Genomic DNA, 19,782 nt, shown 5'->3' on the forward strand with positions numbered 1-19,782 from the left:
ACGACCCTCGTCCAATTTTGTCTCTTTACCATGCCTCGTACCTATAAAACATTCAATAAATAAGGAACAACAAGACAAATGTAGGGGGTAAGCATCTCATACGATCATAGCTTCCCCTCAGGAGACCCTGGCTAGTTTGATAACCCCAAAACCTTTTCAGTGTAAATCATAGTGGAAATCACTTTCTTACGGATCTTGAAATCATCAAAATAAGTTCTCCAAACCTTTCCCTTTAAATCCTTTTCAAAACATTTATGACTCGGCTGTATAACAATATAGCAAAACATGCATAAAAATCTATAAATAAAAATAATACAGATGGTCGATACATATTAGGTACGACTATGGCCAGCTATAATCAAAGAGAATAGCATCCATAGTAAGAGTGCCCTGGTAAACAGAAATAAGAACTCGAAATTGAGAAACCGTATTTACTGCCACTTGATCGATCAATCATAGGTTTACGCTTCGCACAAGCTCACGTAGCCACGTATTGGCTTGGCTAAGCTCCCCATAATATACTGATCAATTCTTCTAGAAGGTTTAGGGATTTGAACCCAAGGTCATGTACTATGCTACTCGAACTCTCAGACCAATTATACAAATATAGCATGTTATAATAATTTAAAAACGCAAACACACACAAAGTCCATAGTCAGGAATCTAGGATAAATCCCTCTACCTAGAATCCAATGCTCTTCTTGCCCTTGCATTCCCATCCGTTTCGAATTCATCTCCTTCTTGTTACGTCACAAAGAAATCCTTCTGTAACTGGTGTTTCTAGTGTCCGACAATACGACAACTTAGTTAAAAGTTAAGTTAAACACAATCTCATTATGATCTATCCTTTTAGGTTACACGTCTCCTAGTCCTAAGCGGACTAAACTCTACTCTTTAGGATTTCTAAGTTTCAAGTTAATTTTAAAATCAAATCACTTGACTAATTACCTTGGTTTAAAACAATTCTACAAATTAATTTCGGTTAGAATAAATCAAACTTAAGTATTATCCAAGTATTTAATTAATTATTATTTTTTCAAAATATTCCACTAATTAATCAAGCTTGAATAAATATCTTAAATTCAATTTAATCTATACTATAGGACTTGTTAAACCTAACAAGTTAATAACTTTTAATTAAATCTCCAAATTAATATTACAACTAATCATACTTAATTAACCAAATAAATTAAGCAATTAAATATCTAAAATAAACCTAAGCATGCTTAGTTAATAAATAAATCCTAATTAATTAATTTAAGCATGCAACCTAATATTAAAGTCTAAGAAAAATAAATAAGAAAGAAAATAATAAAAGACTTATCCGGTTATAGACCTTCAAAGCTAGACTCCACTCCTAAGGGAGTCCTCCAAACTTGGGTCTTCTTCTCCAAGGGAAGACCTCAAAATATTTTACTAAGGGGGAGCTTCTCAAAAATATGAGCTTGCTTCAGAATATTAATAATCTTTCTAGAGAGAGAAAGAAAAATCAAAGTTAGTGTGAGAAGCTCTCAAACTATATTTGGTGGTGCAAATGAAAATGAGGTACAAAGGTCTTTATTTGTAGGTATAAGGGAGTGTGAAGAAGTTGTGAGTTTCCAATTTGGGACAAATTGCATTAAAAATGCACAAACAAGAGGGAATTTCGAATTGGGTTAAAAAGGGGTATTCGTGGGTCAAAAATGGGTATTTTGTGAGACAAAATGGGTGGATTTAGTGGGTCAATGGGTGGGTAAAACCGGGTCAACGTGCGGGTCAAAGGGGGTCCATATTGACTAAGTGGGTTGCTCCAAAATGAAGGGTTAAGATTAAAACATGGTTTAATGAATTCCAATGGTCAAGATTAAAACATAGAGATTGATCCAATACAACCAAGCTTACACTACCCATGTGCTCCCACTTAAACCAGCGCCCAGTCAGCCTTTGCCCAGTCACTCTCTGCCTGCCACGTGGCTGTGTGTCAGTCCACGTCATTTTTTTCTATTTTATAATTTCTCCAAACTTCGAAAATTTACTAAAAATAGATCGGAACTCCAAATAATTCTCCGAAACATTCTATAGACTCGTATTGATGAGTACTAAAAATAATCAAATCACTTCCAGAAAAATTATGAAAAATTCTTCTCTCATAATTTAATTCCGAAAAACAAAAATAAATTAAATAATCACCAAATTCTTGAATTTCTTTTTTCAAGTATTTACTTTCACACAACTAAACTTCAAAACCACGACCAAATGGTCCAAGTTAGTTAGAACAAAGTTAAGAAAAATTTTAATTCCTTTAAACAAACCTTAAGAATAAAGTTAAAGACTTAAGTAATAAAATTAACATAAGCCGAAAATTCAAGGTATTACAGTAACCCATTTGGGACCCAAAATGGATTTTTGGGTTACAAATTTCGGTGCATAGTGGAAGGCCTAAGTGCACAAAATAGGTATCTTAGTTAACCTTATATTATTTTTATTTTATAAATTTGATATTAATTATGATAATAACATTAGAAAAATAAATTTTCAAAATAAAAAAAAAAATCTGAAAAAATATTATTATTAATGGAGATAAATAGCAAACTACTCCTAATATTATATAAATATGGTCAAGGGTATCTTAGGGAAACAAAAAAATTTTAGTTTTAAATTAAGCTGACTCATCTAACAATAAAAGAAAAGTTACTTAAGTAGACACTAATCAAAGAGTTAACCTTTCAAAAAAAAAATTATGGTGGGTTACACTTAAGAAAAAATATATTTTGGGTGGCTTATCGTAATTTACTAAATTGTTAAAGCAAAGATAATAGGATTTGAAATCCAAATATAAATCCTCAATCAAACGGCCCTTAAAGTTTAAATAAAACCCAGTCCCGGACCCCCGGTCGACCCCTTGGGCCAAAATGATTCTAAGCTAAACTGGCCCTGGGCCTTAGCCGGCCCGGCAAATTTTCCAGCTCTAGGTTTTCAGCAGCCATGGAGGTGCTTTCTCCTCCACCTCCAGAACAAACCATAACTCAACTCGTCCTCATACAAACTCAACGATTCCCACCGATTCTCATAAGCCTAGCTCACCGCCAAACTCTTCGAACTCCTACATGTCCGATTCAGCTTCTAAAACCCTAGAAGACCAAGCTCCAAAGGAGGCCTCGAGCCCCAATTTGGATGCCAAAACCGTAGAAGAAGAGAAGCCCCAGGAAGATGGAGGCCAATCAGAGAACGTGCCCAAAGCAGAAGGGGAAGAGGAAGAGGAGGAGGAGGAGGAGGAGGGAGAGTGTGGGTTTTGCTTGTTCATGAAAGGGGGTGGGTGCAAAGAGACTTTCGAGGCTTGGGAGCAGTGCGTTGAAGAGTCGGAGAAGAAGAACGAGGACATTGTCGAAAAATGCTTTCAGGTCACTTCGGCTTTGAAGAAGTGTATGGAGGTTCATTCCGATTATTACGAGCCCATTCTGAAGGCTGAGAAGGCGGCTGAGGAGGAGGTTGTTTTGGAAATGGAGAAGGAAAAGGGTTCTGGAAGCTCGGAGCGAAATCCGGCCGAGGAGGTGGTTGTTCTGGAATTGGAGAAAGAAAAGGCTTCTGAAAGCTCGGAGCAAAATGGGGCAGCTTCGGAGAAATCCAAGCAGCACTCGGATGGAAAGCGAGATGGGTAGCCGGTTAGGTGTTTCTTGTTTTGTCTCTATCAGCTGGAAATAGCATATGATTTTGTATCTTTTTCACATATAATTGCTAGCATCATTAGCATCATTGAATGAGATTTTGGTAATGGTTTTAGTTGCGGATATGAAACCATGATTAGTGGCAATTTGAGAGACATGAAAATCAAAGTGTTTCAGTTATCACAATAATTTTGCTTGGTTAAACCAATAACAATCACTTTTTTTTTTTTTTTTTTAATTAGTTGTTTGTTTCTTATCACTAATATTTTCTATTTAGTTACTTGATCATGAATGGTGTCTTATATTTGACTAGTAATTCATGTAGAGATGAAATTGTCTTATTTCTGATTATAGCTGATCTTTCGAGTACAATTGGTTATCAAATGATTCCCCAAGATGTATACGTTTTTGTAGACAAATGCAGGGAGACTGGCTCACACCAATTGAATCTTGATAAAACTACCTACTGTTTTAAAATATTTGTTGAGGTGCCTTATGGTGTTATTTTTTCCCCATAGCTGAGCACCTAGATATCTTTTAACATTGTGATTAAAATTTTCCCTCCTTATCTTCATGGTATCACTATTTCAAAGTGGATCCTGAAAATTATGACAATTTTGGTGGGCTTGAACACCTACAGTATTGTTATCTGGTATGTTATTATAACCTCCATCTACATATTGTTTGAATGTGAACCTCTTCTCTTTCTAAGTAGATGCTGGACATTTGGATCAATTGATCTAGATTTTTTTTGTTTCTATTGTGGCCATCATTTCCAACGTAAGCTACTGGTGACAATACAATGTCTATCAAATTAAACATTAACATAAATGGTGAAAATGGTGAAAATAAATGTTGAACATAAATGTTATATGTGGGTTACTTTTAAATGGAGCATGAATTGTGAAAATCTAAAATCTAAGAGTGTTAGGGTTGGTAAGACAAAATTTGGCTCTAATGTAGTTTATAATTTTATTTAAAAGGCTGATGGGTAAGTGAATTGGATACTGGTGAAAATAGGATACCAGTCCTACTGCTTGATCTATAATATGTGCATCTGTTATCTGTAGAATGCTTGATCTGTAATATCTATTTTCTTCTACATCAGATAATGAGAATGTAGAGCTCTATGAGCTCTGTCCATATTTTCCTTTTTCTACATAAGCCATAAACATCTGCTCAGGTGACTATCCTCACATCCTAACATTTTAAAGCAGTTCTCTCCAATTTGATTTATAATCAGATTGGTTACTTGTTTTTTACTGTTCCCATTTCTTCAGTTGTTTCTCATGGGAGTTTGGATATTTGTGTATAAGGAAAGAATTTGTAGCCTTGTACTGGACTTTGAAAATTTCCTTTTTTTCACTATTCATGGTGATAGTTTCTCCAAAAATTGTGTTAATAATCTAATATCGTACTTATAGCCAAAAGGATGTCATTTCATGCCTCTATTTAATAAAAACCCTAAGTCCTAAATCCTAAAATGACACCAGAATATGCTATCTTTCATTAAATCCAAGAAATCCTTCACAATTTGATCATATAAACTCTATATCAATCTTAATGGATTCAAAGCATCAACCCCTTACCATCATCATTCTTGATCGGAGGAGCCTCGGTCTCAAACCAAATCAGCCTCACGCCTATCCCAAAGCAAGCAAATCCTTCATCTCTCTCATGGTTCATAACATCATCACCCAAGAGAATTCCATTCCCTTCCCTGCATTCTCTCAAATCTTGTATACTTGTATCCCTCTTCATGAGCTACTGCTCCTTTTGCCGAAGAAGGTCCAAGTCCCATCTCGCTGATCGGCAGGGCTATGCCAGAGATGAGAAAGCAGAGGTGCTCAAATAGGCTGACTAGGCTATGCCTCGCCTATGCCTTGCTGAGGAACACTTCAACATCGTGGTCAAAGCTTGAGATTCGAGAAGATAAAGATATGGGTTTAGGTGGAAGAGATCACAAAGCCAAGGAAAATGCAGTCCCATATATGTGTTAGATTATTGGGTTCCATAAATTGGGTTCAACCCAATTGGTTCTTCAAAATTCCCCTCTCTTTAATTTGTTAGATTCAAGCCTCAACATCAAGAACATCATTCTATAAGTATGGCCTTGATTCTTTTGGGGTTTTGTTAGGAAATTTTTTGAATTTCTATGTTATCTACAAGTGATTTTCCTTCATATTCAAGTTGTAATTTAGTTCAGTCATTAAAAAATAGTAAAAGAAGGTTTTCTTTTTTCAATTTTTGCCTGAATTTTGGCCATTATCTCAGTTGGGTACTCAAGCTATTATTTGTTTCAATTTCATATTCAAACTTTTATTTTGTCCAAATTTGGTATATAATATACTTTTATCTTATAATACTGACTTACTCTGGTCATTTGCCTTGCACATGTCTTATATCTAGGGTCAAGGTAATCCATTCACAAACCAAGATTGAGTAAAGTGCCCTTGGCTTTGACATCGTCTGTTAGTATGAGGGATGCGAAAGGAGAGTGAAAGAAATAGAGGGGAGGATGGGTTGGGTGGGAGATGTCTGGGTTTTGGTATTTTTTTCTATTAGATGGGGGGAAACTTGGGACAAAAATAATTTATGGGATTTTAAAAGTAGACAAATAGGCCCTCCACAATACACCAGAACAAAAAAAAAAAAAAAGGTTTTCACGTACAATACACCAGATCAGAAAAAACAACTGAGTGGTGCTATTTCGATTACTCTAAATTGCTGAGTTGACCACCCTATTTCAAAATTTCAATTTTATCCTTAAAACAAAAAATTTCAATTTTGTTTGTTGGGTCATGTGATAGTTATCTACTGAAATATTTGTAGTTATTCGACAGTTTTGCTGAACATTGGTGGATTTTTCAGTGGATTACCACCAAATGAAAATGAAAAAGGCATTCGATAGTTATCTGCCGAAATGTTTGTGTTTATTCGACACTTATCTGCCGAACATTGGTGAATGTTTTGGTAGACAACCACCGAATGGATCTAGGTGATTTTATCCTGTTTTTGCAATAAAGGATAAAATAGGAAAAAAATTGGGCAAAATATGTTAGGGTGGTCTGCATAATCTCACTCAAAACAGCACCACAATACACACCTATTCTAAACACAAAATAAGAGATGTAATTGGAAGCCTAACTGAACACGAACACAAAGGCCCAAACAAAAGATTACACAACCTAATTCAAACAAATAGAGGTCTCAGCAAACACAACAAGGGCATCAGACGAGGAAAGACATAAATCAATTAAAGGCTAGATATAGTGTTACCCAAGAAAACAAATAAAGCCTAGAAAGGGGGCTAACATCTCGATGATGAATCGGCTAGATAATCCTTCAGTTTTTCTATGGCATTCTGTTTGGTCTTGAAGAGGACCGTCATGTCTTTCTTCCTCTTTTGGTTGTAGATGTATTGAAAGATAAACACTTTGAATAGTTCGGTGGTTCCTAATCAACCCGGGCTTGATATTATATAATTCAAAATAATTTCATATTTCGTTAATAAATAATTTAATTTAAAATTATATTCTAATTATAAATTAATTTACTAATCTAAAATCTAAATAACTTTAATTAATTAAAAATTAATGGAATGATTAGTTATAGCCATTCGATTAGTTATGGCTATCAATTAAATTATAAATTAATAATACTAAATTTACAAATTTCCCTTTTTCGTTTTTTTTTTTAGTTATGTTATAGGTTATAGAGGGTCTGCTTAGAGCTGCCATAACCATGTCTGAGATAAGCTTGTTAGACTCAAGGGGAACAACTTGCACGTCAAGGCCTTATCATCCACCTCCAAGACCATATGCTATTGGAAGTGTTAAAAGTGCTCGATCGAATAAGAGAAGTTCCTTCAAACAGCTTGAATTTCGGTTGTGTGAACTTTACGACTTCTTTGCCTTAAGCACCTCTTCAATGAAAGGGGATCAAAAAAATCCCTCATGCGGCCTCTAGTGCGAGCTTGGATGGAGTCTTTGTTTTGAGCCATTTCTCCATCTTGTGGATCACGTCGATCAGCTCGCTCTCCTTGAGCTTCTTATGATGCTCTAAAAGGCTCGATCGCCATCCTTGTGTTTGAGGTTTCCTCTTCGCTCCACCTCTCCTACAGCCTTATTGGATGAGTAGCCCCTCTCAGACTCATCCACTCTCTCTTTCCTCTTTTCCACCTCCTTCTTGAGTGCGTCTTTTGCCATTCGCTTCTAACTATTTCTTCATATAGGGAGGCACATCCCCCAATCCCTGCTAGTCTGAGTTCTGGGTAGTGGACCTTGGTTCACCAAGCCTAATTCTCATCATCGTCACAAGCTTTTAGCTTTTAGTTTAGAGATTTACAAACGACACAAACTGTTGGACCCAAAAGTCTTAGCCTATAGATTAGTCTGTTACCTTCAGAAATCGAACTTGGGCCTTGGAAAATGAGAATTCGCCTCCTTGCAAGTTCATGAGAGGCACTTCGACGATGAAATCGATGTTAATTTGTTATGAATATGTTTGCTTAATGAAAATTGCATACTAGCTTTTAGCTTTTAGTTTAGAGATTCCCACAAACAACGCCAACTGTTGGACTCAAAAATCTTAGCCTAAAGATTAGTCGATTACCTTCAGAAATCGAACTTGGGCCTTGGAGAATGAGAATTTGACTCCTTGATAGTCTATGCAAGGCACTAAGACGATGAAGTTGATGTTTGTTTTGAATATGTTTGCTTAATGAAAATTGTGTACTTGCTTGAGTATCTCAAGTCTTGTCTTAGGGCATCTAAGGTCGTTCCTTAGTGCATCCCAAGTCGTTCCTTAGTGTATCCCAAGTCGTTCCTCGAGAATTTCAATTCGTTGCTCGAGTCATTTTAAATTTGTATACCCTTGATGCATTTCAAATGGCACCTAGTGACAACGCAAGTCATGTTTTGACACTTCTAAAGTCATACTATACAGTTTCTCAAGTCATACCTTAGGGTATAGCTCAAGAATTTGAGTTCATAGCTCGAGAAATTTTAAAGGTTTATACCCTTGATGCATTTCAAATTGTACCTAGTGACATCCCAAGTTATGTTTGGACACTTCCAAATTCATATTCTACAGTTTCACAAGTCGTGCCTTAGGGTATTTCAAGTTCTTCCTTAAGGTATGCTAAGTTGTTCCTTGAGAATTTCAGTTCGTAACTCGAGTCATTTTAAATGTTTATACCCTTGATGCATTTCAAATTGTATCTAATAATATCCCAAGTCATGTTTTTTCACTTCTAAAATCAAACCCTAAAGTTTCTTAAGTCGTTTCTTAGGGTATCTTAAGTCGTTCCTTGAGAATTTCAGTTTGTAAATCGAGTTATTTTAAATGTTTATATCCTTAATGCATTTCAAATTGTATCTAGTAATATCTCAAGTTATGTTTTGACTTTTCTAAAGTCATACCCTAGAGTTTGTCAAGTCGTGCCTTAAGGGATCTCAAGTCATTCCTCAGGATATCCAAAGTCGTTCCTTCATAATTTCAGTTCGTAGTTCGAAACATTTTAAATATTTATACCCATGATGCATTTTAAAACTTACCTAATAACATCTCAAGTCATGTTTTAACACTTCTAAAGTCATACTCTAGAGTTTCTCAAGTCGTTTATTAGAGAATCTAAAGTCGTTCCTTAGGGCATTCCAAGTCGTTTTTTGACAATTTCTGTTCGTAGCTTGAGGTGCGTATTTTAAATGTTTATACCCTTAATGTATTTCAAATTGTACATAGTGACATCTCAAGTCATGTTTTCAAACTTCTAAAGTCATACTCTAGAGTTTCTCAAGTTGTTCCTTTAGAATTTCAGTTTGTAACTTGAGTCATTTTAAATGTTTATACTCTTGATGCATTTCAAATTGTATTTAGTGACATCTCAAAACATGTTTTGACTCTTCTAAATTCATACCCAAGAAATTGTCAAGTCGTCCTTAGAGGATTTCAACTCGTTCTTTAAGAGATCTCAAGTTGTTCCTTAGAGCATCCCAAGTTTTGACTTTCGAAGTGTCAAAACATAAAATCTCAAGTCATGTTTTGACACTTCGAAAGTCATACCATTGAGTTTCTAAATTCGTGCCCTAAAGCAACTCAAGTCGTTTCTTAAGCCATACTCAGTCGTTTCTTGAGAACTTTAGTTTATTGCACGAGGCATTTAAATGTTTATACCCTTAACACATTTCAAATTATACCTATTGATATCTCAAGTTATATTTTAACACTTCTAAAGTCATACCCAAAGGTTTCTCAAGTCGTACTTTAGGGCATCTCAAGTCATTCAATAAGGCATCCAAAGTCGTTCCTTACGAATTTCAGTTTGTAGCTCGATATGCTCATTTTAAATGTTTATACTCTTTATGCATTCAAATTGTACCTAGGGTCATCCCAAGTTATGTTTTGACACTTCTAAAGTCATACCGTAGAGTTTTTCAAGCCGTGTCCTATGACATATCAAGTCGTTCCATAGGACATTCCAACTCATTCCTTAAGAATTTAAGTTCGTAAATCGAGTCATTTTAAATGTTTATACCTTTGATGCATTTCAAAATATACAGAGTAACATCCCAAGTCATATTTTAACAATTCTAAAGTCATATCATAGAGTTTCACAAGTCGTGCCTTAGAGCATCTCAAGTGGTTCCTTAAGGCATCCCAAGTTGTTCCTTAAGAATTTCAGTTCATAAATAGAGTCATTTTAAATGTTTATACCCTTGATGCATTTCAAATTGTATCTCGTGACATCCAAAGTCATGTTTTAACACTTCTAAAGCTATACCCTACAGTTTCTCAAGTGGTGTGTAATGGCATCTCAAGTCATTTCTTAGGGCATCCCAAGTCGTTCTTTAAGAATTTTAGTTCGTAAATCGAGACCCGTATTTGAAATGTTTATACTGTTTATCCATTTCAAATTGTACATAGTAATATCTCAAATCATATTTTAACATTTCTAAAATCATACCAAAAAGTTTCTCAAGTCGTGTCTTACGACATATAAAGTCGTTCCTTAAGAATTTTAGTTCTTTAGTTCTTAGCTCGAGTCGCGGATTATAAATATTTATACTCTTGATGCATTTCAAATTATACCAAGTGAAATCTCAAGTCATGTTTGGACACTTCTAAAGTCATATCCTAGAGTCTCTCAAGTTGTGTTGTAAGGCATCTCAAGTCGTTCTTTAGGGCATTCCAAGTCGTTCTTTAAGAACTTCAATTCGTAACTTGAGTCATTATAAATATTTATACCATTAATACATTTCAAATTGTACCTATTGATATCTTAAGTCATGTTGTGACACTTCGAAAGTCATACCCTTGAGTTTCTGAATTCATGCCTTAGAGCATCTTAAGTCGTTTTTTTAAGGCATCTTAAGTCGTTCCTTAAAAATTTCAGTTCGTTGCTCTAAACATTTTAAATGTTTATAACCTTGATGCATTTTAAATTGTATCTATTGACATCCCAAGTTATGTTTTAATATTTCTAAAGTCATACCCTAGAGTTTCTCAAGTCGTGTCTTAGGGTATCCCAAGTCATTCCATAGGACATCTTAAGTCGTTCCTTAAGAATTTCAGTTCGTTACTCGAGACATTTTAAATGTTTATAGCTTTGATGCATTTCAAATTGTACCTATTGACATTTCAAGTTATGTTTTAACACTTCTAAAGTCATACCCTAGAGTTTCTCAAGTCGTGCCTTACGGCATCCCAAGTCATTCCATAGGGCATCCTAAGTCGTTTCTTAAGAATTTCAGTTCGTAGCTCAATTTGCTCATTTTAAATGTTTTTACTCTATATGCATTCAAATTGTACCTAAGAACATCACAAGTCATGTTTTGAAACTTCTAAAGTCATACCCTAGAGTTTCACAAGTCGTGTCTAAAGGCATCTCAAGTCGTTCCATAGGACATCCTAACTCGTTCCTTAAGAATTTCAGTTCGTAGATCGAGCCATTTTAAATGTTTATACCCTTGATGCATTTCAAATTATATAGAGTAACATCCCAAGTCATATTTTAACAATTCTAAAGTCATACCCTAGAGTTTCACAAGTCGTGCCTTATAGCATCTCAAGTAGTTCATTATGGCATCCCAAGTCGTTCCTTAAGAATTTCAGTTCGTAATTCGAGTCATTTAAAATTTTTATACCCTTGATGCATTTCAAATTGTACCAATTGACATCTCAAGTCATGTTTTGACACTTCTAATGTCTTACCCTAGAGTTTCACAAGTCGTGTCTTAAGGTATCTCAAGTCGTTCCATATGACATTTTAAGTCGTTCCTTAAGAATTTTAGTTCATAAATCGAGCCATTTTAAATGTTTATACCCTTGATGCATTTCAAATTGTACAGAGTGACATCCCAAGTCATATTTTAACAATTCTAAAGTCATACCTTAGAGTTTCACAGGTCGTGCCATATAGCATCTCAAGTGGTTCCTTAGGACATCCCCAATCATTCTTTAAAAATTTCAGTTCGTAACTCGAGTCATTTTAAATGTTTATACCCTTTATGCATTTCAAATTGTACCTTGTGACATCCAAAGTCATGTTTTGACACTTCTGAAGTCATGGCCTACAGTTTCTCAAGTGGTGTCTTACGACATCTCAAGTCATTTCTTAAGGCATCACAAGTCGTTCCTTGAGAATTTATGTTCGTAGATTGAAGTGCGCATTTGAAATGTTTATACCGCTTATGCATTTCAAATTGTATATAGTGACATCTCAAGTCATGTTTTGACACTTCTAAAGTCATACCAAAGAGTATCGCAAGTCGTGCCTTATGGCATATAAAGTCGTTTCTTGACAATTTCAGTTCGAAGCTTGTGGCGCGCATTTTCAATGTTTATACCCTTAATGCATTTCAAATTGTACCTAGTAACATCTCAAGTCATGTTTTGACACTACGAAAGTCATACCCTTGAGTTTCTAAATTCATCCCTTAGAGCATCTCAACTTGTTCCTGAAGGTATCCTAAGTCGTTCCTTAAGGCATCCTAAGTCGTTCTTTAAATGGAGTCATTATAAATGTTTAAACCCTTGATGCATTTCAAATTGTACATAATGACATCTTAAGCCATGTTTTGATACTTCTAAAGTTATACCTTAGAGTTTCTCAAGTCGTTCATTAAGTCATCCCAAGTCATTTCTTGACAATTTCAGTTCACAGCTTGTATCGCGCATTTTCAATGTTTATACCCTTAATACATTTCAAATTGTATATAGTGACAAACCTAGTCATGTTTTGACACTTCGAAAGTCATACCCTTGAGTTTCTAAATTCGTGCCTTAGAGCATCTCAAGTCATTCCTTAAGACATCCTAAGTCTTTCCTTGAGAACTTTCATTTTTTGCTCGAGACATTTTAAATATTTATACCCTTGATGCATTTCAAATTATACCAATTGACATCCCTAGTTATGTTTTAAAACTTCAAAAGTGATACCATTAAGTTTCTAAATTCGTGCCTTAGAGCATCTCAAGTCGTTCCTTAAGGCATCCTAAGTCGTTTTTTGAGAATTTCAGTTCGTAGATCAAGTCATTTTAAATGTTTATACCTTTAATGCATTTCAAAATGTACAGAGTGACATCCAAAGTCATATTTTAACAATTCTAAAGTCATATCATAGAGTTTTACAAGTCGTGCCTTAGAGCATCTCAAATGGTTCCTTAGGGCAACACAAGTCGTTCCTTAAGAATTTCAGTTTGTAACTCGAGTCATTTTAAATGTTTACAGCCTTGATGCATTTCAAATTGTATCCCATGACATCCAAAGTCATGTTTTAACACTTCTAAAATCATACCCTACAGTTTCTCAAGTGGTGTGTTACGGCATCTCAAATCATTTCTTAGGGCATCCCAAGTCGTTCCTTAATAATTTTAGTTCATAGATCGAAGAGCGCATTTGAAATGTTTGTACAGTTTATCCATTTCAAATTGTATATAGTAACATCTCAAATCATGTTTTAACACTTCTAAAGTTATACTAAAGAGTTTCTCAAGTCGTGTCTTAGGGCATATAAAGTCGTTTCTTAAGGCATCTCATGTCGTTCCTTAAGAATTTCAATTCTTAGCTCGAGTCGCGCATTATAAATGTTTATACCCTTGATGCATTTCAAATTGTACCAAGTGACATCTCAAGTCATGTTTGAAAACTTCTAAAGTCATATCCTAGAGTCTCTCAAGCTGTGTCGTAGGGCATCTCATGTCGTTCTTTAGCGCATTCCAAGTAGTTTCTTAAAAATTTCAGTTCATAACTTGAGTCATTATAAATGTTTATACCCTTGATGCATTCCAAATTGTACCTAATGACATCCCAAGCCATGTTGTGACACTTCTAAAGTCATACCTTAGAGTTTCTTAAGTCGTTATTTAGGTCATCCCAAGTCATTCCTTGAAAATTTCAGTTGGTAGATTGTGGCGCGCATTTTCAATGTTTATACCCTTAAAGCATTTCAAATTGTACCTATTGATATCCCAAGTCATATTTTGACACTTCAAAAGTTATACCCTTGAGTTTCTAAATTCCTGTCTTAGAGCATCTTAAGTCGTTTTTAAGGCATCCTAAGTCGTTTCTTAAAATTTCAGTTCGTTACTCGAGACATTTTAAATGTTTATAGCCTTGATGCATTTCAAATTGTACCTATTGACGTTCCAAGTTATGTTTTAACATTTCTAAAGTCATGCCCTAGAGTTTCACAAGTCGTATCTTATGGCATTTCAAGTCGTTCCTTAAGAATTTCAGTTTGTAGATCGAGCCATTTTAAATGTTTATACACTTGATGCATTTCAAATTATATAGAGTGACATCCCAAGTCATATTTTAACAATTCTACAGTCATACCCTAGAGTTTCATAAGTCGTGGCTTATAGCATCTCAAGTGGTTCCTTTGGGTATCGTAAGTCGTTCCTTAAGAATTTCAGTTCGTAACTCGAGTCGTTTTAAATGTTTATACCCTTGATACATTTCAAATTGTATCTCGTGACATCCAAAGTCATGTTTTGACGCTTCTAAAGTCGTAGCCTACATTTTCTCAAGTGGTGCTTTACGGCATCTCAAGTCATTTCTTAAGGCATCACAAGTCGTTCCTTGAGAATTTTAATTCGTAGATAGAAACGCGCATTTGAAATGTTTATACCGTTTATGCATTTCAAATTGTATATAGTGGCATCTCAAGTCATGTTTTGACACTTTTAAAGCCATACCAATGAGTTTCTCAAGTCGTGTCTTAGGGCTTATAAAGTCGTTCCTTAACAATTTCCTTCTGTAGCTTGTGGCGCGCATTTTCAAAGTTTATACCCTTAATGCATTTCAAATTGTACTTAGTGACATCTCAAGTCATGTTTTGACACTTCAAAAGTCATACCCTTGACTCTCTAAATTCGTGCCTTATAGTATTTCAAGTCGTTCCTTAAATCATCTTAAGTCATTCCTTAAGAATTTTAGTTCGTTGCTCAAGGCATTTTAAATGTTTATACCCTTGATGCATTTCAAATTGTACCAATTGACATCCTAAGTTATGTTTTAACACTTCTAATTAAAGTCATACCCTAGAGTTTCTCAAATCGTATCTTAGAGCATCTCAAGTCATTCCATAGGCCATCCTAAGTCGTTCCTTAAGAATTTCAGTTCGTAGCTCCATATGCTCATTTTAAATGTTTATACTCTTTATGCATTCATTGTACCTAGGGACATCCAAAGTCATGTTTTGACACTTCTACAGTCATAACCTAGAGTTTCTTAAGTCATGTCTTAGGACAGCTCAAGTCGTTCTTTAGGATATCCCAAGTCGTTTCTTAAGATTTTCAGTTCCTAGATCGAGGCATTTTAAATGTTTATACCCTTGATGCATTTCAAATTGTACAGAGTGACATTCAAAGTCATATTTTAACAATTATAAAGTCATACCCTAAGTTTCACAAGTCATGACTTAAAGTATCTCAAGTGGTTCCTTAGGACATCCCAAGTCGTTCCTTAAGAATGTCTGTTCGTAACTCGAGTCATGTTAAATGTTTATACCCTTAATGCTTTTCAAATTGTATCTCGTAACATCCAAAGTCATGTTTTGATACTTCTAAAGTCATACCTTATTGTTTCTCAAGTTGTGTCTTACGGCATCTCAAGTCATTTCTTACGAATTTCAGTTCGTAGATCGAAGCGCGCATTTAAAATGTTTATACTGTTTATGCATTTCAAATCATATATAGTGACATCTCAAGTCATGTTTTACACTTTTAAAGTCATACCAAAGAGTTTCTCAAGTCGTGCTTTTGTTCATATAAAGTCATTTCTTAGAGCATCCTAAGTCGTTCCTTGAGAATTTCAGTTCTAAGCTCGAGTCGCGCATTATAAATGTTTATACCCTTGATACATTTCAAATTATACCTAGTGACATCTTAAGTTTTGTTTGGACACTTCTAAAGTCATATCCTAGAGTCTGTCAAGTTGTGTCGTAGGGCATCTCAAGTCGTTCCTTAGGGCATCCCAAGTCATTCCTTAAGAATTTCAGTTCGTAACTCGAGTCATTATAAATGTGTATACCCTTGATGCATTTCAAATTGTATCTAATGACATCCCAAGACATGTTTTGCCACTTTTAAAGTCATACCCTAAAGTTTTTCAAGTCGTTCCTTAGGTCATCCCAATTTGTTTCTTGACAATTTCAGTTCGTAGCTTATGGTGTGCATTTTCAATATATAATACATTTCAAATTGTACCTAGTGACATCATAAGTCATGTTTTGACACTTCGAAAGTCATACCTTTGAGTTTCTAAATTTGTGCTTAGAGCATCTCAAGTCATTCATTAAGGCATCCTAAGTCGTTCCTTAAGAATTTCAGTTCGTTGCTCGAGACATTTTAAATGTTTATACCCTTGATGCATTTTAAATTGTACCAATTGACATCCCAAGTTATGTTTTAACACTTCTAATTAAAGTCATACCCTAGAGTTTTTCAAGTCATGCCTTAGGACATCTCAAATCATTCCATAGGGAATCTTATCGTTCCTTAAGAATTTCAGTTCGTAGATGAGCATATTCTTTATGCATTCAAATTGTACTTAATGGCATCTCAATTCATGTTTTGACACTTCTAAAGTGATATCTTAGAGTTTCTCAAGTCGTGTCTTAGGGCATCTTAAGTCGTTTCATAGGACATTTCAAGTTATTTCTTAAAAATTTCAGTTCGTAGATCTAGGCATTTTAAATGTTTATATTCTTGATGCATTTCAAATTGTACAGAGTGACATCCTAAGTTATATTTTAATAATTCTAAAGTCATACCCTAGAGTTTAACAAGTCGTGCCTTAGAGCTTCTCAAGTGGTTCCTTAAGGCATCCCAAGTCGTTCATTAAGAATTTCAGTTCGTAACTCGAGTCATTTTAAATATTTATACTCTTGATGCATTTCAAATTGTACCTACTAACATCCGAAGTCGTGTATTACGGCATCCCAAGTTGTTACTTAGAGCATTCCTTAGGGTATTCCAAGTCGTTCCTTGAGAATTTCAATTCGTAGATTGAGTCATTGTAAATGTTTATATCATTAATGCATTTCAAATTGTATGCAGTGACATCACAAGCTATGGTTTGACTTTTCTAAAGTTATACCCTATAGTTTGTCAAGTTGTGCCGTAGGAGATCTCAAGTCGTTCTTTAGGGCATCTCAACTCATTCCTTCAGAATTTCAGTTCGTAGGTCATGGCATTTTAAATATTTATACACTTGATACATTTCAAATTGTACCTAGTGACATCTCAAGTCTTGTTTGAACACTTCTAAATTCATACTCTAGAGTTTCTCAAGTCCGCCTTATGGTATCTCAAGTTGTTCTTTGTGGCATCCCAATTCGTTCTTTGAGAATTTCAGTTTGTAACTCGAGGCATTTTAAATTTTTATACGCTTGAAAAATTTCAAATTGTATCTAGTGACATCTCAAGTCATGTTTTGACACTTTTAAAATCATACCTAGAGATTTTCAAGTCATGCCTTAAAGCATCTCAAGTCGTTCTTTAAGGCATCTCAAGTCGTTTCGTGATAATTTATGTTCACAGCTTGAGACATTTTGAATTTTTATTCCCTTGATGCATTTCAAAATTGTACCCAGTGACATCCCAAGTCATGTTTTGACACTTTCAAAATCATACCCTAGAGTTTCTGAAGTTATACCTTAGGGCATCCAAAGTTGTGACTTAGTGCATCCCAAGTCGTTCCTTGAGAATTTCTGTTTATACCTCGAGGTGCGCATTTTAAATGTTTATACCCTTAATGCATTTCAAATTGTACCTAATAACATCTCAGGTCATGTTTTGACACTTCTAAAGTCATACAATAAAGTTTCTCAAGTTGTGCCTTACAGTATCTCAAGTCGTTCCTTAGGGTATCTCAAGCCGTTCCTTGATAATTTCAGTTCGTAGCTCAAGTTGCGCATTTTAAATATTTATACCCTTGATGCATTTCAAATTGTTCTTAATGACATCTCAAGTCATGTTTTAACACTTTTAGAGACATACCCTAGAATTTTTCAAGTCATGCGATAGAGCAGCCCAAATTGTTCCTTGAGAATTTCAATTCGTAGCTCGAGAAATTTTAAATGTTTATATCCTTGATGCATTTCAAATTATACCTAGTGACATTGCAAGTCATGTTTTGATACTTTGAAAATCATACTCCAGAGTTTTTTAAGTTGTTCTTTAAAGCATCTCAAGTCATTCCTTAGGGCATCTCAAGTCGTTCCTTGATAATTTTAATTTGTAACTCGAGGCATTTTAAATATTTATACCCTTAATGCATTTCAAATTATACCTAGTGACATTTCAAGTCATGTTTTGACACTTCCAAAGTTTTACCCTAGAGTTTCTTAAGTCATGCATTATAGCATTTCATGTCGTTCCTATCCGAGAAGTCATTCCTTGAGAATTTCAATTCGTAGCTCGAAAAATTTTAAATGTTTATATCCTTGATGCATTTAAAATTGTATCTAGTGATATCTCAAGTCATGTTCTAACACTTCTAATGTCATACCCTATAGTTTCTTAAGTCGTGTCTTAGGGCCTCACAAATCGTTGTTTAGAGCATTCTAAGTCGTTCCTTGAGAATTTTAAATGTTTATACCCTTTATGCATTTGAATTGTACTTAGTGACATCCAAAGTCATGTTTTTAAACTTCTAAATTATACCCTAGAGTTTTTCAAGTTGTGCTTTAGGGCATCTTAAGTCGTTGCTTAGGTCATTTCAAGTCATACACTAGATTTTTTCAAGTTCTGCCTTTGGGCATCTTAAGTTGTTTATCAGAACATCTCAAGTCTTTACTTGAAAATTCAAGTTCGTACCTCGAGGCATTTTAAGTGTTTATAATGTATTTAGATGCATTGAATATTGTACCTAGTAACATCTCAATTCATGTCGTGACACTTCCCAAGTCATACCCTAGAGTTTCTCAAGTCCTATCTTTGGGCATCTTAAGTCGTTATTTAGGGCATTTCATGTCGTTCCTTAAAAATTTAAGTTCGTATACTAATTAACACTTCTCTTGAATGGATCTTTGCGATGTCATTGCTGATACCCAATTTGGTGTTGGATGGCGGTGGTTATGGTGTTTGGTGGTGGTGGTGATGGGTGTTGGGTGTTGGGTGTTGGGTGTTGGGTATAAAAAATAGGAATTGTTGGGTGTGTTTATTGAGTTTTGATTGGGGTAATTTTGGAAAACTTGTTGGGTGTAGCAATAAGTTTTTAAAATTTTAAATTTAGAATTGGGTGTAGAGATCATGGTAGGGATAGAAATAAAATAACTGGGTTCGAATAACGGCACCCTTTTTAGATATGCTAGGTTAATTTCTTTTTTTATTTTATTTTAGTCTTAAATTTTCTCTTTTTATAATTTTTTTCACTTGAATTTTATTAAAATTTTAAGAAATGTTAAATGAGTCTTTTTCAAAGGCTTGTGTGGCAAATAAAATAGAGTAATTTAATTAAATAGCCCTATTTAATCAAATTTAAGCTTTTTTGACCCTCTCTCCCAAAAACTTACTTTACTAGCTCTTTTGTATTTTTTGTGACTAAAATACCCCTCTATATATATACTTTATAGACCGGGAATTCCACCAGTAGACCAAAAAGTCCACATCTCTCCCTCTTTCCCTCC

The 19,782-nt window shown here is 34.7% G+C and overlaps 1 protein-coding gene across 1 annotated transcript; it reads left to right on the forward strand.

The window, feature by feature from the left end:
• Window positions 1-2,908: 2,908 nt before the first annotated feature.
• On the forward strand, window positions 2,909-3,843 carry LOC147292356 (uncharacterized). The gene has a single exon (XM_086233828.1). It carries the CDS (start codon window positions 3,087-3,089, stop codon window positions 3,636-3,638), a length of 552 nt encoding a protein of 183 aa, XP_086089954.1. The 5' UTR covers window positions 2,909-3,086; the 3' UTR covers window positions 3,639-3,843.
• The last annotated feature ends 15,939 nt before the right edge of the window (window positions 3,844-19,782 follow it).

This window comes from Dryas octopetala, chromosome 2 (assembly GCF_963921425.1).
Source record: "Dryas octopetala chromosome 2, drDryOcto1.1, whole genome shotgun sequence".
Classification (NCBI taxonomy): domain Eukaryota; kingdom Viridiplantae; phylum Streptophyta; class Magnoliopsida; order Rosales; family Rosaceae; genus Dryas; species Dryas octopetala.

What these genes read in the sequence shown, in the direction of transcription:
- LOC147292356 (XM_086233828.1), top strand. Translation starts at nt 3,087, where the DNA reads ATGTCCGATTCAGCTTCTAAAACCCTAGAAGACCAAGCTCCAAAGGAG.